At 45.1% G+C, this 16,647-nt stretch overlaps 1 protein-coding gene across 2 annotated transcripts; it reads left to right on the top strand.

The window, feature by feature from the left end:
• Positions 1-1,022: 1,022 nt before the first annotated feature.
• arsb (arylsulfatase B) lies at positions 1,023-11,855 on the top strand. Of its 2 annotated transcripts, XM_046375268.1 has the most exons (9): positions 1,023-1,489; positions 2,345-2,531; positions 2,636-2,826; positions 2,991-3,198; positions 5,062-5,305; positions 6,445-6,515; positions 10,666-10,797; positions 11,451-11,733; positions 11,824-11,855. In XM_046375268.1, the coding sequence occupies exons 1-8, from the start codon at positions 1,229-1,231 to the stop codon at positions 11,714-11,716; spliced, it is 1,560 nt and encodes a 519-aa protein (XP_046231224.1). In that variant the 5' UTR covers positions 1,023-1,228; the 3' UTR covers positions 11,717-11,733; positions 11,824-11,855. The 2 variants fall into 2 exon arrangements, with proteins under 2 accessions (XP_046231224.1, XP_046231223.1); XM_046375267.1 differs by having other exon boundaries at positions 1,024-1,489; positions 11,451-11,855.
• Positions 11,856-16,647: the final 4,792 nt, after the last annotated feature.

Genomic DNA, 16,647 nt, shown 5'->3' with positions numbered 1-16,647 from the left:
TACTTTGTTTGACTGGAGGACCAGAAATTACAAATTACGTCTGAAGAACATCACATGAAGATGATGGATTAGTCAAAACATGAATAAAATCCATCATGGCCACATTGTATGGAGTGTTCAACACATCATAGTTTACATTATGACATAAATGAATTGTGTGAAACAAAAAAAAAAAAGTCAAAATGTTCACAAGTCTTTATTTCATAACAGTATTTTTCACATTAACACTTCCACTGTGACTTCTGTTGAGTCCCAACAGATTAGTTACTTTCTGTGTCTAAAGCAGGTGAGAAATGCCAAGTGTCTGATAATTGCTGAATGATTGTTTTTGTGAAACGTCCACGTACAGCTCAGGTCAATAGAAGCACAGCACAATGAAGGTCACCTGTCATCAAAACCTGGCCCCACCCAGCTTGCACGCACACATTAAATGGGATATACATTATAATGTATGCCAAATACATACACTATACAGTAATATTACAAATATTGTGAAGTATGTCTAATAGAAATGAAAGAGAATGCAATGATACAGTATATAATAACAAAAGCACGATAATAATATAGTGAAAATATGGTATTATTATATAGTATTGGAAATATATAATGCAATGATAATGCAATGCAATAAAACTGCAGCAATTTTTATTATTGATTAATCTGCTTATGGTGTTCTCAATCAAACTACAAAATGTCATAAAACAGCAAACATTTTATTAATTTTTTAAAATTTAAAGTAAATTAATTTAATTTAATAATCAACTTTAGGTGTCGTATTTGAGGATACATTTGGCATATATACTTTAAAAGTGACCAAAATGATCTATAAGTGATCAAAATTTCTGCCGACCGACTGACTGATTGATAACCTAATCGTTTCAGATCTAATCCGCACTATTAGAGGACAACAGCGGGTTATTGTGGTATTTTTACACTACGTATTTTACGTACAGTAGTCACCCATCTTTTCTTCCATACATTCACGTGATTCGCTGCTTTTTCCTGTCACCTGATTGGCTGCGCTAAACGGGGCAGCGTTTTTGATTTGCACTACACGGAAGCGTCAGCAACACTTAACTTACGGTGATGTATTTCTTTATATCATTACAATAAAAACATGTAAGCAGGACAGCCAGTCGCTAGTTTGACGCTAAGGTCAACCAGACTGACTTCCGGTTTTACTCAGTGACTTCCACCGCTGGTCCTCCGTTGGGTTCAAAACCAAGAAATGGATCGAAGACCGTCCGCGTTCTCGCTCGTCGTTGCTGTGCTCCTCGTAAGCCTTCATGGGGTCTCGGCGGCTCGGCAGCCTCACATCGTGTTCGTCCTGGCGGATGACTACGGGTGGTACGATGTCGGCTACCATCACTCAGAGATCAAGACACCGAACCTGGACAAGCTGTCGGCCGGGGGAGTCCGCCTGGAGAACTACTACGTCCAGCCTCTGTGCACCCCCTCCAGAAACCAGCTCATGACTGGGAGGTATCAGGTGAGACCCGCATCCTGCTGAGCTGAGTTTGTTCCTGTGTAGTTTTAAGGCACTTCAGCTCATTATTTCCGTTTCCTGCTGCTTGATGCACGCACTTCACTAAAATCCAAAGGCAAATATTGCGCTTTTGATTCCGCGTCTGATTCATAGCTTCCTGAGCTGAGCCTGATCAGGTGCGTTGCATGTGACCAGGTCGTCTCAGCTTCGTCCGTCAGTGGCCTGGCAGACAGGAAAACACAGCAAACAAGGAAGGAGAAACTCTCGGGCCTGTCCTCACGCTGTCACAGGTCCTAACCACGTTTAGAAGAACTGTCCAGAGTTTGAACTCTAGCAGAGTGCAGGACAAGAGGACAGCGTGGCCTCATTTCAGGACCTTTACTTTGAACCGTTTGATTGCATCACCACACAGACTGTTGGTTCCCTCTTTCATGAGCCCTCGCTTGTTTTGCACCTTTTTCAACACAAGGCGTATTCAGGGCTCGTCTCGTTCCCCTGTTGTGTGTCTGCTCGTCTCCTCCCCCGTCTTCCTTTCAAAGAAGGCCTGACATCTTTCAGCACGTCTCAGTTCTTGAAGTGCGTGTTGAGGAGCGAGGAGGCTCGGTGGAGGAGCTTCGAGCGAGGACGCACAGGTGTATCCTCAGTCTTTTTTAGCTCTCGTGATGTGTGAAAGAGGCGTGACACACGGCACAAACACGAAAATTTCACCTTTGTATTCCATTCTGAAATTAGTCACTTAAAGCCATCACATTTCCTGCCTTTCGTAGTGCTCGCAGCCCAGGTGGGAGGCAGAGGAGGCGAGGAATGAGGACAGGGTCTACTTCCTGACCACGTGTGTGTGTGTTTCGTCCTCCTCAGATCCACACCGGCATGCAGCACCAGATCATCTGGCCCTGTCAGCCGTACTGCGTGCCTCTGGATGAGAAACTGCTGCCTCAGCTGATGAAGGAGGCGGGTTACGCCACGCACATGGTGGGCAAGTGGCACCTGGGCATGTACAAGAAGGACTGCCTGCCCACACGCCGGGGCTTCGACACATACTTTGGTGTGTTTCACACTAAACAAAGCCAGCATGCGCTTTTATTCTTAACTTTTACACATTCACAGATGGCTTGATTCCTGTCCTCTGCCTCACTCACTGTGCTCCAGGCTACCTGACGGGCAGCGAGGATTACTACAGTCATGTCCACTGCTTTCCCATCATCTCTCTGAACCTGAGCCGCTGTGCGTTGGACCTGCGGGATGGAGAGGAGGTCGCTACCGCATACAAAGGAGTCTATTCCACTGAGCTGTTCAGCCAGAGGGCCACCAGCATCATTGAAAAACACAACTCGACCAAGGTGACCTGCACACGGCTGATGACACTATGACTTAGTACTTTGTGCATACGGATACCATAGCGACATGTGCACTGATGAAAGCCTGCTTGAAATGTGGCATTTCCGATTTGTGTTTTGTTAAACTAAACAGGAAGTCACAGAAGTCTCACGCTGTTATCTTTCAGCCTCTCTTCCTCTATGTGGCGATGCAATCGGTCCATTCACCACTGCAGGTGCCGGAGCGCTACGTGGCCCCCTACAGTTTCATCAAAGACCACAATCGCAGGCAGTATGCCGGCATGGTGTCGGCCATGGACGAAGCAGTGGGCAACATCACTCTGGCTTTGCAGAAGGCAGGACTCTGGGACAACACGGTCTTGGTGTTCTCAACAGGTACGAGTTTGTACTGAGAGGCTGGATGAGCCACATTTTTACTGTCGTAGCAGGATATCACACCTGTAATGTATGGGATCTACGTGGTAAAAATACACACTCATTATTTGTTTGACTTCTTATCTTATAAAGCTGAAAATGGTTGAGAAATATTGGTGAAAGAGTGCACAAAATGTAGAGCCTTTTACACTGACACTAGCTGTTGTAGTAGTCTTTATGTCCACTAGAGAGCAGTGTTGTTGTAGTTGTTGTTATTCTAATGGGGGGGTTGTTTTGGCGAGCAGGATCTGAAGACTCACAGAGAGACATCACACTGACGGAGCTCTTTAATTGGCTCATACACCACTGGAGTCTTGTTGAACTTTTAAAACATATCCACTGAGACTGTTTTTTTTGTTTTTTGTTTTTTTTTTGACGGCGGCCAACATGAATGTATGCAGCATCACGGAAAACATGCGTCCGCTCTCGGGTTTCCACATGTGGAACGTGTAATGAATCACATGTGATGTAGGTAACTCCTTTGAGGGTTATTTTTAGGGGCTTTTAAAGGGTGATTAGAAGACGGGAACAATGCTGTGAAAGTAAAGTGTGAGGGTTTTTATGCCCGTGCTGGGCTGCGGTAGGTGGCCTGTTTCATTGTTCCTCCACACGGTGGTTGCGGCTCTGGTTGGAAGGACTCAGTCAGCCATATGTCGGGCAGACACTGACTGTGCTGAGCTGAAGCTGAGGCAGAAACACAGAATATTTCCTGATTCTGCTGCGCTGTTTATGTAATATCTGACTTGTAAGAATAAAAACACATAAACGTCACTTATCAGTTGGGGCTGTTGTCGGGTTTATTTGTCATATCTCAAGTTCAAGCTGTCGTCTTTGGCCCGCATGTGCCGGGCTTTACAGGAATTCAGTGAGCCCTGATGCTGAAATTCCTTTTTGGTGAAATTTTCTGCAAACTGACTGCCTCACTGGGACTTTACTGTAAGCAAATGAGCGAGAGAGGTGAAACTGGGGGTGGGAGCTGGGGAAAGAGAATTGGCCAGTAGGGAGCCAAGGCAGCTTGAAAAGGCATTAAGGAGCAGACGGTCTTTTCCAGAACAGTTTCGGGACAGACTACTTCCTGGACTTGCATGACACTGCTGCTGCTGCTGAAAGGGGAGCCCTGCCTGGACGTGATTGGTCCAGTGTGTTTGTGCTGGACAGACTTATTGGGATGATGACAGTCTGTCTAACTGGCTGTGTGTGTGTGTGTGTGTGCGCTCTTGTGTAATGGTTGGATGTTTTGCAGGAGTTTTTGTCTAACAAGGGGAGACAAACTGATGGGTGTTGGTGTGTTGCTGAAATGACCTAGATTACTTGTTTTACTTTGTCATGTTGTACTCCACAGCAGATAATCCTAAAGACTTTGGTAATCCTCTAGCGCCACCATGAGGTTGACATTTGTAGTGCTGAGTGACATGCCTCAACACCCACTGGATGGGTTGTGGTTAAAATTTGACTCATTTCCTCCTCAGGATGGCCTGTAATAACTTTAGCTGACTTTTCAGACTTTTTAATTGTCCACCTCTTTATTGGTTTATGACCAGATACCTGCAGAACTCGTGACATTCCCATGAGCCTCAGCTGTACTTTGTCTTTGGTGCTAAAAAGTGAATGTTTTTGCTTTAATCCCACAGTGGGTTGTGTCTTCAAAGATCCCTTCTGACTGGAAAGCTGAATGTTTATTTTCAGAGACGTCGCCACTTTGCTCTCTTTTCACGCGTTTTTAACGTTGATTTAAATGACTCCTGGTGTGTCTGACACGTCCTCAGTTCTTTATATTTACGTGTCTGTCTTTGTCCTCCTCCTGTCCCTCTGCTTGGTGCACAGATAACGGGGGTCAGACGGTGTACGGGGGCAGCAACTGGCCGCTGCGAGGGAGGAAGTGGTCGCTGTGGGAAGGAGGGGTTCGGGGAGTCGGGTTTGTCGCCGGCCCGCTGCTGAAGCAACCGGGGACCGTCAGCCACGAACTCATTCACATCTCCGACTGGCTGCCAACACTCGTCAGCCTGGCAGGAGGGAGCACCAACGGCACCAAGCCGCTGGACGGATTCAACGTGTGGGACACAATCAGGTGAGGGCTGTTGTGCCGTGGTCGCAGATCCACGGGCTTGTGTATTTTCTGGCTGGTGACACAGCATGGGTGATACCAGCTCTGGAGTTCTGACAGCCTGCCCTCTCTTTGTGCCTCTTTCCGATTCCCCTCCTCCAGCTCCAGGTCCCTCTGCCTGTCTCCCTGACCCAGCGTCTTTTTCTTGTAGGAGCTCCTGCTCCTTCAATAAGCCCTTTGTTACTGAGGCAATGGGTGCTCAAAGAGAAGGAAATTCCATCAGTCATTCTCACACAAATCTGTAGTCCTTCCATCCCTTTTTCCCTTACTCTCTCTCCTTCCTCAGCTCTGCCTCTCAGACCTCTGAAAGCCTGCTCCTGGACAAGATAATTAGTTTAGCTACAAATCCTTTTATAATCCAACATACCTGACATGTTTTAATTCCTTTAATATATTAAGTTATGTGTAGTTTAATTTGTATGTTTTGGAGAACTTGTGTGATATAATAAGTCACATGCAGCAGTTGGCAGGCCACAGATGAACTTTCCGTGTTAACAGGTCATCACACCAGCTGTCACCGAGTCCTGTTTGACTGACACAATATATTTGTAAACTAAATGTGGACACGGCAACGAAGGTGAAATTGAGGGCTGCAGCAGAGCCCTAGCAGAAAATCAAGGCTTAGCCCGAACCACAAACTACTACTCACAGCCTCCACTTGACTCGATTGGCTGACGCACGTCAGCTGACCGCCGGCTGCTGGCGGTGCCTTGTTGAGCTACGCAGCAACACAGGACGCAAACTGCTGTTTGTTTTCGCTGCTTCACCTTGTTTTTAATTGGCTCTCATGTTACAGAAAACAGAAGCCTGACAGCCCGGCCGGGGGAAATTAAAAAGCAAATGAACAGTAGGCGGGCAGCAGAGAGCGAGAGTTATTTCAGTCGTGTTATCAGACACTGTGGTCAGCCAGAGCAGCGTGTTTTCTCTGTGGTGGAGTGCGGTCAGAGCATATGACTGCCTGGTGAACAACGGCCAGCTGCTTTAGATTTACAGACCCCAGTGGACTTCACAGTGCATGAGTCAGGCATCGTGTGTGTGTGTGTGTGTGTGTGTGTGTGTGTGAATCCATATGTTTAAGAGTTACTCTGCTTTTTGTCTTGCAGCAAAGGGTTTGCCTCGCCCAGACTGGAGCTGCTGCACAACATTGATCCTCTGTATAACGACATCATGCCATGTAAGTTCACAGGTCTCACTGATGGTCTCGACACATGATGTAAAGACCTCAGCTACCTCCAGCAGGGTTTCATCTATTGAGGTGCAGTTCCCACACTCGGTACAGTACAGGATAGGGTCTGAGCTCCCATGCACACCTGCCAAAGAGAGAATTCTGACATGAATTTTGAAATAGGATCTTGTGAAATACAAACATCAGCTGACAGCTGCAGAGATCCCATCACTTCACCACACGTTATGTTCACAGCTGAGAATCCTGCCAAGCAGCTGAGATCATTTCACGTCTTAATGTAAAGCTGGACACTTAGTCCCGGAAATGGTCAGACACACTCGCCGCCTAATCAGACGTTGGAAGGTTGATAAGCATTTCTGATGGAGATCACTGGCAGCTCTCATAAAGCCTCACAGAGCTGCTAGTTGCTAACCCTTTTGATGATGTGCTGACCTCTCATGACGCTGGGAGCCACGGGTTTAGACTCATCCATCAGCTCGCACTGGGAGGAAGGTGGGGCGCACATCACACTGGACAGGTTGCCTGGGTGTCACCTAGAAATATAAACAGACAGCCTTTCTGACCAGTTAACCCAGCGTGCACGTGTTTGGACTGTGGGAGGAAACACATGAAGAACAGGCTGAAATGGTTTCAGTGACGAGAATTTCAAGAATAAAGCATGTCGAGGTGATGGAAGTCTCATGTTACCTTCCTCCTCCTCCTCCTCTGTGTGTGTGTGTGTGTGTGTGTGTGTGTGTGATGTCCGTCATGTGTGTGTCCCTTCTTTTCTAACGTTATTTCACCGTTTTCTCTTTCTTCCTGACATGACCACAAGTATCAAGGGCTCATTGTTTGAGTCGGCATTCGCAAACTCCAGACGTTGTGAATCCAATTAAGTCAGAGCAGACCGAGGCCTAAGAATATCACATTATATAACATTTGACTAAACTCACATTAGCATCCACGTTATGTTTATTATGAGGGTTTGAAATTTTGATTAAGACTTGGTGAGGAATTTGTCTGGAGGTGAGTCAGTTTGTGTCTTGATTGTTATCAGTGCATGTCCTTAAACCTGAAAGCTTCCTTTATGAAATGTACACATTTTGCTTTAATTTGATCTTTCATCGTGGCCTGCAAAGGTTTTATTAAGATGATCATGAATACGGGCTGTCCCCAAAGGCTATCTGAGTTGTTTAAGAAAATATTGCATTAACTGTCTTCATTTTGGACCTCATATTTTAGCCATGTCTTCATGATTACCGTAACTCTCAAAATGGTTTGTTATTCTGTTTTCATCTGAGCGATGCTGATAGCACAAGGCTGGAGTTCTAATCGGTCACAGCAGAATTGGTCAACAGTGTTGAAATCTGAGATGGTTGACGTCTGAGAGCAGTGTTTGTGTGTGTGTGTGTGTGTGTGTGCTTACAGTTTCAACACTGTGATCATAGGGAACTTTCCAGGAAGCAGGTCTTGTGAGTGCTTCTTTCTCCTTGCTGTCAGACACAGTGAACTGGTCTCATTCTTGTCTAAACCACTTAATATTTGGTGGTCTCGGTCCTGGTCCTGGTCCGAGCCCGCTATTTCTGACTCTGCGGACGACGCTGCACCTCAGTTACACATCTGAAAATAGCAGAGGTATAGGAGGAGTATTTTTGTGCCGAAATGTTTCACAGATGTACCATAATGGACACGTAATGGGGCATCATATGTGTGCGCTTTGATCCGCCACAGGGTTTTACAGTCACCCCTAGAAGGGCAGGAGTTTTCTTCTTTGTTCTAACACAACTGGTAGCGTTCACTGGTGGGAAGTGGGTGAGGGATCATGTTCATGTCACTGCAGCACCTCAGACTCATTCTGCTCAGTGGGTGGCATCTGGACGGTCTCTGCCCGGTGCTGATCCGGGTGGCTTGGTGAACCGGTCGGTCACAGTTTGGCAAATGTAAATGAAACGGCGGAACGAAGTCAGTTTCCCGGTCAGAGTTGTGGATGAGACAAAGACGGCGTGTTGGCAAAAGAAAGCGTTATGGATTTTTTTTCCCCCTACTGTACCAAACTCACCTGAACTGTGGCTGCTGTGTGCCGTTACGCCCGTCCATCTGGCACTAAACTTGTTTTCCCTGCATACAGGTGTTCAATTGTTCAGAGCTTGTTTGCTGAAAACAGCTGCCCGCAGCATCTGGAAACAAGTCTGACAGGAGCAGTGAGACGAAAACATTCGACTGGTGGATCAAAAAAACAAAACAATGAGCTAAAAGGAGCTAAAACCCTCAGTAGAGCTGAGAGGAACTGCAGCCTCGCAGGGTGATAATCCTCTGTGGGTTTGATTTATTAGCGTTTTTGAGACACGACTGTTTACACAGGTTAAGTCAGTGGAGCTCAAATTATCCTCAGAGTTTACTGCAGGTCGTTACCATCTAAATCACTGGGATGACAACGGAGCCCAGTTAAGACCAACACTGCTGCTTTACAAGCCTTCATGTTTGATGTGTGAATCTTTATCGTCAGCCACCACGGTGACAACCGGGAGCTCCTCCTGATGCATTCCAGGCTGAGATTCCTCCTTCGTTCCTTCTTTCATCCCCCCTTTCCTATTAACCCGGCCTCTCTTTGAGACCTCCACCTCTCTTCTCCTTTCCTTTTCACTCTGCCTTCATGCTTCTTTCACTTTCTCTGTTTAACTCATGAAAAGGCCTTGTTGTCCTTGTTTTGCATACTTTCTCCTTTCAAGTTGCTTTTCAGAGTCCGTCCTCTGTGTGAGGGGATCCCTCTCACATCCCTCTCAAAGGGGTCCCTGAACATCTCACTTGCCCAAAGAGAGAAACCCTGGACTTTGTCCAAGCCTTAAATCGCCCCAAAATTTTCCCTCCACACCCCTCCGCTCTGTCAGGGTCCCACTGCCCACTGTTCCTCCCCTTCGCCGCCCTCGTTTTTCTCAGGCCCATTAGTGGGTTCTCCTGCTGTGGGTCCAGATGAGCCTGCTTTGAGGCGCTCTTGTCCTTCACAGTGTGTTTGTGTGTCGGGTTTTGAGGCCCCTCGAGTGGATGAAGAGCTAGAGCTCCCCCAAAGCAAATCTAACCATTTATCTTCCCACCTGCTTACATAACGACGTTTACTGATCTCATGACATGATCTCTGCGAGTCTTGCGCAAATCTTCATTGAGCAACTCGGCGTTGTGCATGTGTGAACCATTAAGATACCCACATGTCATTTGTGCAATGATCAGTGAAGAACTCAGCGTCAAACGTCACGCGGTTGCAAAAAACTCCAAGATCGGACGTGTTTTCATCCTCCAGTCGTGTCACCGCAGTTGGATCGACTATAAATCGAGCTCTGATGGGGAACGTGGGATTTCAGCGGGTGGGGATTTGTCCATATGCTAAGAACAGGAGGAAATACTTGTTTTTGAGAGCGTTAGGATGCTGAAATTACTTGCAAATCTTTCTAATCAGGACCATATTGTCAGGGTCAACCACAGCATGAACCTGAGAATACTCACAAGGCCAGATCTCCTCTTTTTTTTTTTTAAAGTGTGCTTCCACTTCTGGGAGATACTTTCCATAAGATCAGAAACAGCCTGTGGCAGGAGGCTGCACACATGTCTGGACACCCTCAGAATGAGGAGAAATTATTTGCTTTTGCCTTATGAAACTGGTAAAGTGATGCCAGTTGCTAACCGTGACTCTTGTCCCTCATTTGTTCGCCATTTTCAAATCTGCCCAGCTGCAGCAACGGCAAATTATTCATTGTGCTTGGCAGAAATGGGAGACTGGTGCTGAGTTGACCACATTACCACCATATTTGTCAAATTCCTCCAGTCCCGAAGTTCCATGTGTTAGAGCAAATTCATACACACAACAATTTCTCTTCTTAAAGGGAAGGATTGTTTTGGAGCAACTTTTGAATGGCTCACTTCCTGCTGTTTCGCTGTTGATTTTACAGCACTTTGTCATTGGTCCATTTATTTTCACACCTTCACCTGATACTGACTGATTCCCAGGTATTCTCTGGTATTCGGCGCCTACACATATGGTTTACATAGGCGCCCACAGAGGGCTTCTTGTATCCAGTGGTGGTCTAATATGATCTTCATCAGCAGTTTCTGTTATTTTCTTTAACGGATGACCTGCGTGATCGGCTCTGTCCTCTGCTCTCTGCAGGTACTGGCACGAAGCAGCGGTTAACTTTGGCTCAGGAGGTCAGCGGAGGCTGCTGGGCCAACTCTGGCTTCAATGTGTCCATTCACGCCGCCATTCGATCCTCAAACTGGAAGCTGCTGACTGGCTACCCGGGTCGGTATCCTCTGTCACCTGTAATGACATGTTTAGTCTAAGTGAGAACCAAAAAAAATCAGGCACAGACACACACGTTCACTTCTTATCTCTGCTAATCAGATATCTAACAGTTCAGCATCAAGATGTCAAAACTACCCAACCTTTGTTATGTATTTTGTTCAGTTCTGTGCTTGCATATTATCACAAAGTTTTACAGCAATGTTCAAACCCAGAGAAATCTGTAATTTTATTAAAGCTATCTGTGTATTTCATCTCATAAGGTGTAGTTCAGTAGAAAGAAAAGACGTGAAACTGCTCACAACAAGATCTGTGGGTTATTGTTATTTTGGGCGCTTTGAGCACAGAAATTAAGTTCTGTCTAGTTCTGTTATATTCAAAAGAAGGTGGAGATCTCGACAGCCAATCATCTGATAAATCTGAGGGGTTGTGAGATGGTTACTGGGACAGGAAAGATGAAAAAATAAAAAAAAGATATACAACAAATATCTTTATGCTACAAATATCTCTTTTGTACTGCTAACAAATCATAGACACCTCTAAATTGCTGTGAAATTTAAGTTTTAAAAGGTGGAAGACTGAACTTGCTGGAGTAAATGTGTTTAGTCACTTTCCGCTGCTGCTCCTGATGTCCTTCATCTTATTTTCTTCAGGTTGTGACATCTGGTTCCCCCGGCCGGACCACAACAGCTCGGAGTCGAGGCCCTCGCAGGTGGATCAGCTGAAGCCCGTCATGCTGTTTGACATAGAAAAAGATCCAGAGGAGAGGAATGAAGTATCCGCTCAGTTCCCCGCAGTGGTGGAGTATCTCCTCAGCAGGCTCTACCAATACCAGAAAAGTGCTTTGCCCATAAATTATCCCGCCGATGACCCCAAATGTGACCCGGGCCCCAGCGGAGCCTGGGGACCCTGGGCTTAGGTGAAGCTTTGTTTAACGTGAGTCACAACAGCAGGAATCTCTTTATGAAGAATGAAGTTTTGTAAATTTTTACTCTTTTATGATCGCGCTGCTTTTCTTTTTAACAGAAAATCTTCATTTTAAAGAATTTTTAAACCACTCGTCATTGACTGCTCTTATTGATCTCTGAGATCTGAAACACCTTCATTACGTGAAGCTACATGCTGATTTGTAAAGACCTTCTCCACGCGGTTCCTGGCATTTGCACTTGTTCCTTGTATGTGTCAAACAGAAGGCAGCATTTTAAAACCTGAGAGGAATACGTCACCGAACTCTGGTGTCTACACCACCTCAGCTCAGCATCAGAGACCAGCTGGTTTAGTGGTGATCTTATTCTGTAAAATTTGCACTATTTGTTAATTGCCTACTGGTTCAAACTGGAACAACAACAACAAAAAAAAAGAACAACACACAATAAAGAAGCTGAAATGCTGTGAAGCTGCAAAACGTTGTGATTATAAACGCAGGTTCTTTTTGTTTTTAGCTTACTTGTTTGCCTTCCAGTCGCCTTAAAATTAATGAGCAGTTGCTAAATGGGTTGGAGATGTGAGGAATTTCTTATGCACTTCAGGTATCCCTTCCAGCCCCTCCCACGTGCCAGTTAATCATTCATTTCACTGTGCTGCTCTCATAGAGGTTATGGTTGTAGATCTTCTGGATTGCTGTGGAAAATGATTTTGTCCCACATATTTGATCAGTTAAAGTCACCACGCGATAGAAATCAAACGCACCAAAGGGAAGGCTGTTCAGACTGTTCCAAAGCGCTGATTTGCATATTTGGGATCTGAGCAGGAGAAACTAATTTCCTTAATACATAGCACCGTGTTTGACCTTTGACCCCTGGTGTTTGACCTCCCATTGGCCGCAGCCTGCAGACTAGCACAGGAAACGCTCCCTGCAGAGAGTGGGCAGTTCTGTCCTAATGTGGCCTGTGACCCTTAACCCGCCATGTGAAGTGATTGGCAGCTGAGCAGGGAAAACAACAATGCTGGTCAGTGTGGAAGACACAAGAGCTATTTGACATTAGCAGGTCAGTTGTGTCGCTGACTCTCGTTTCCTTTATAAAAGTGGAGTTTTGTTTTTTTTCTTTGAACTGTATGACATGAGACAATGACTGAGCTTGATATCAGTATTCAGTGTGGGAACGGTGTGACTTTTGCTTTGTTGTCATGCGTTGGATGAAAAGACTGGTGGAACTCATTTCTGTACGATAAATGTGAAGTTACAGACGGTTAGCTTAGCTTAGCACAAAGATGGGGAAACGGCTATGCCAAAGGTTAAAAAGAAGGATGAAATTTCAACCAGCAGCTCTGATGCACACCAATCAACACGGTGTATCGTATTTATTTGGTCCATACACTCAAAAAGATAATTAAAACATTTAATTTAAGTGTTTTACTCATTTAAAAATTTCCATCTAATTTTATTGCGTAACTTAATTGTAAAGGGCCGCATTTAATGCAAAATTTTTCTCTCATGTTGAGTGAAAAAGCCAATTGATGCTGAACGGTTCCTTTAAGGAAGTTTGAAAACCTCCCCAACTTGACGAAATATTCTTCCTAGTGTTTTTTGCAGATGCATATGATGACATGGTGGGTGCAGTATTTTTTCATCCACTTTTCGGAGTTTCACCCTAAAAGTCCCCACCAAACAATCTCCATCCAAAATGTTTTGCTCAGAATGAAATCTGATGCTTAATTCATGAGTGTCTGGAGATTTTGGGTCATTTCACTCAATTATTGATCAAGCAGGAGTCCACCACATACGGCCTGCCTGAGGCAACACTCTGATGCCACTCGCATGCTTAAATTTTAAAAACACAATCTACTTTTGTTCATAAATTACTTGCATATTTTCTTGCTTTTCATGAATAAGTGGTTTCTAATTCTGCACGTTGAAGTGAAGGCCTATTTGTGCTTCAGAATAGTCCACCACCGTCTGCCAAAGTGGCTGTTAAATGGAATTCAAACTGGGATTTTGGTGATGGGGGGACTAGCAGAATACCACATGATTACTTTATGTTTCTGAGAAAGCACTTCTGACATCGCTCGGGCTATAAATTTGTCACTCGGTTGTTCTGTTCGTTTACTCTACAATCACAACTCTGCATTTCACTATGATGGGATAGTTCATTTAATTAGATGTTGCCAGCGCTTGCCATTCATCTAAAACCAATGCCGAGTTTGTCAGCTCGCCTGCGGACCACTTTAGCGCTTCTCATGCTCTGCTTGTGGTGAGCTACCCCTCCTGACAAGTTATTCCATCTCCACACCCCCACAAGTCATGATGAGCAGCCAACCTCGGCGGTGCCACAACTCGTCTCCTCCTCATGCTTTTCAAAGTGGTTTTGGTGTGTCTTTCACACTTAATCCTGCACTTTGACTCGAGCCTGTGAAGTCTGCCCCACAGAGTGACAAACACACTCCAGCCCTGATTTGCCTCTGCTGAATCAACACAGTGATTCGCCGGCTCTGACGTCACCCAGACCCTTCTGTTTTTTCAGCTGTGACAAAGCAATGTGTGCCATCACAAAGCCTCCGGCGTGATGCCCCTGAAAGATACGACAGCGTGGAGATATGATAACCGACGTGAGGCTCAGATCGGCTGCCCTTAATGCCCCTCTGGTATGTCCACAAGGAGACACTGAAGGTCTTGCAACGATGTGGGACTGCTGGAATTCCAAACAAGATGGTGTCTGTCTGTGCTGCCTGCCTGTGAAAACAGATGAAAATGATACTGACCACCGCAGCCGGGAATGTGTTGAACCTTGAGCCTCGAAGAAGGGGGGAAATCCGGCAGCTCATCACACCTAACAACAAAACCAAAAGTCCCCAACAGGCCTTCGTGGTGCAGGCAGACCACCACAGATGAAGGGGGCACAATGAGACTGGACACTTGAACTGTCAACAAATCATGACACTTTTTGTGTTTCTGTTCCTCGTTTCACTTGTTCCTAAAGTATCTCATCACTTTGAGGAGTGATCACAGACAGAAAAGCTTTAGAAGATCTCATAATTCATAACAGATCTCATTTTCATAACACGTCAGATTAAATCCTTAGTTAGTTAATGCATTAAAAATGGCTTCACATTTGTGTCCTTTGACATTAGCTGTTCCATGCAAAGGAGCCAAACTACAGGAAACACTCAGCGACACTGGCTGTTATGAGCTAAATGCTAACACAGCTTAGCATAGACTGTTAGTATGCAAACATTTGCTAACTGGCACTAAACTGACACAGCAGCCATACAGTACATCCCGAAGGGGAACATGAATGTCCTCCAACCTTCATGGCATTTTATTGAACAGTCGAGACATTTCACTCAAAACCTCAAAAATTTAAAGTCCGTTCAGATGTCAGATAGGGAAGCTAACCTTGAAGCTCGTTCAGTCGTGTATTTTAGGATCATAACATGAATGATTGTGTGCTTTCATTCTGAAGGTCAAACTGAAAGTCAGTTTGAGACAGGAAGAGCACTGACAACATCAGGGCTGTTTTCATTGAAAATAACAGCAGAGTTGTTTAGCCAGAAACTCCCAGACCAAGTCATGGGACTTCCCTTGTGTTTTCACTCCATTCAAGTCTCATTTGACTGACCAAGGAGCACAAATAAGAGGGCAGCGAGGTCCTGGCACCAGTTGTTCCCTTCCTAGTCACAACAGTCTCAAAATAGTCCATTCATGCTCATTCACTGTCGTGCAAAGCACACATGAACGCACAAAAGTTTTGGTTTTTCACTGTTCCTGTTCTTCCAATGGGCCGAGTGCACATCCTCACAGCGTCCTCTGTGAACAAGACAAGACTTGGGACTGGGATCGGGAGATGGTGCCTGCAGAGACTCATGGCTGGAGATAATGCTAAGTGTGCTGTGCAGCATATAGCCTGACATGCTGGACCTGAATAGATGGAGCCTTCAGAATGTGAGCAATCTGCAGCCACTGGTGTTGGCTTTGAGTCTGTGGCTCAGCTGTTAGCCTCCCAGTGAAGGTTAAGACACAGATTTGGAGAGAATGTGACATGGAGACTATCCAAATGTTCGTGTAATACTGTGTGAATGGCTTGTCTTTACAGCATGAGAGGTAATCAGAGACGCTGGGACGACAACTGCTCCAGAGAGACGACACAACGTTCAAACACAATCACCGAATTACTTCATTAACTTAAAGAGGAAGTAGGACTTTGACTGAATTTGCTTTGGATGAAAATAGTACAGTGCCAGCCAGCAACAACTGTTAATTAATCAGCTGATTGTGTTCTTAATTCACTGATTGTTTGGTTTATAAATTGTCTGAAGGGGGTGACGTCTGTAGTCAACGTTCACTGAAGGCAAAGAAAAACAGGAAGTCCTCATGGCTGAAAAACTGAAACCAGAGAAGACTTTTTAATTTAAAAAATTCACTTATATGATGTCATAATAGTTGCTATTAGCTATCACTTATCAAATGAAATGACTTGTCGATGGTGATTATTTCGGATGGTTTCCAACATGTTGCAGGGACGTTTTGAGTATATTTGAATATTTTTTTTATTTTTTTGTATATTTGAATATTGGTGGACGTGCCCCCCCCCTTCATATACATTACAAATACTACCTTTGAGTGCAGTTAAAGAGTGCAGCATTTCCCTCTGACATGCGCTGAAGCAGAAGTGTAAAGTGGCATAATTAACACTCAAGTAAAGTACAAGTACCAAGGCTTACTTTCCAGCGTTGGTTTTTAATGATGTCTGCATGGGAACCAATCAGATCTCCCGCACTTCAATGTGACTGACGCGGTGCAGCTTTTGGTTTTGCTCACTTCACAGCCTCTTCACGCAAAGCATTTGACATGTAATAAATAATTTATTCTGCTGAGTCCAGTACGAGCAGCAGTGATTGGCGGAGGGGGGAGGG

Source organism: Scatophagus argus, chromosome 20 (genome assembly GCF_020382885.2).
Source record: "Scatophagus argus isolate fScaArg1 chromosome 20, fScaArg1.pri, whole genome shotgun sequence".
NCBI lineage: Eukaryota > Metazoa > Chordata > Actinopteri > Scatophagidae > Scatophagus > Scatophagus argus.
The sequence above is the reverse complement of the archived record's forward strand: the minus strand, read 5'-3'. Positions and strand labels throughout refer to the sequence as shown.

What these genes read in the sequence shown, in the direction of transcription:
- arsb (XM_046375268.1), top strand. Translation starts at nt 1,229, where the DNA reads ATGGATCGAAGACCGTCCGCGTTCTCGCTCGTCGTTGCTGTGCTCCTC. An exon ending in TCATGACTGGGAGGTATCAG is followed by an intron (nt 1,490 to 2,344) that starts GTGAGACCCGCA and finishes CGTCCTCCTCAG; the next exon opens with ATCCACACCGGCATGCAGCA. An exon ending in GGGCTTCGACACATACTTTG is followed by an intron (nt 2,532 to 2,635) that starts GTGTGTTTCACA and finishes ACTGTGCTCCAG; the next exon opens with GCTACCTGACGGGCAGCGAG.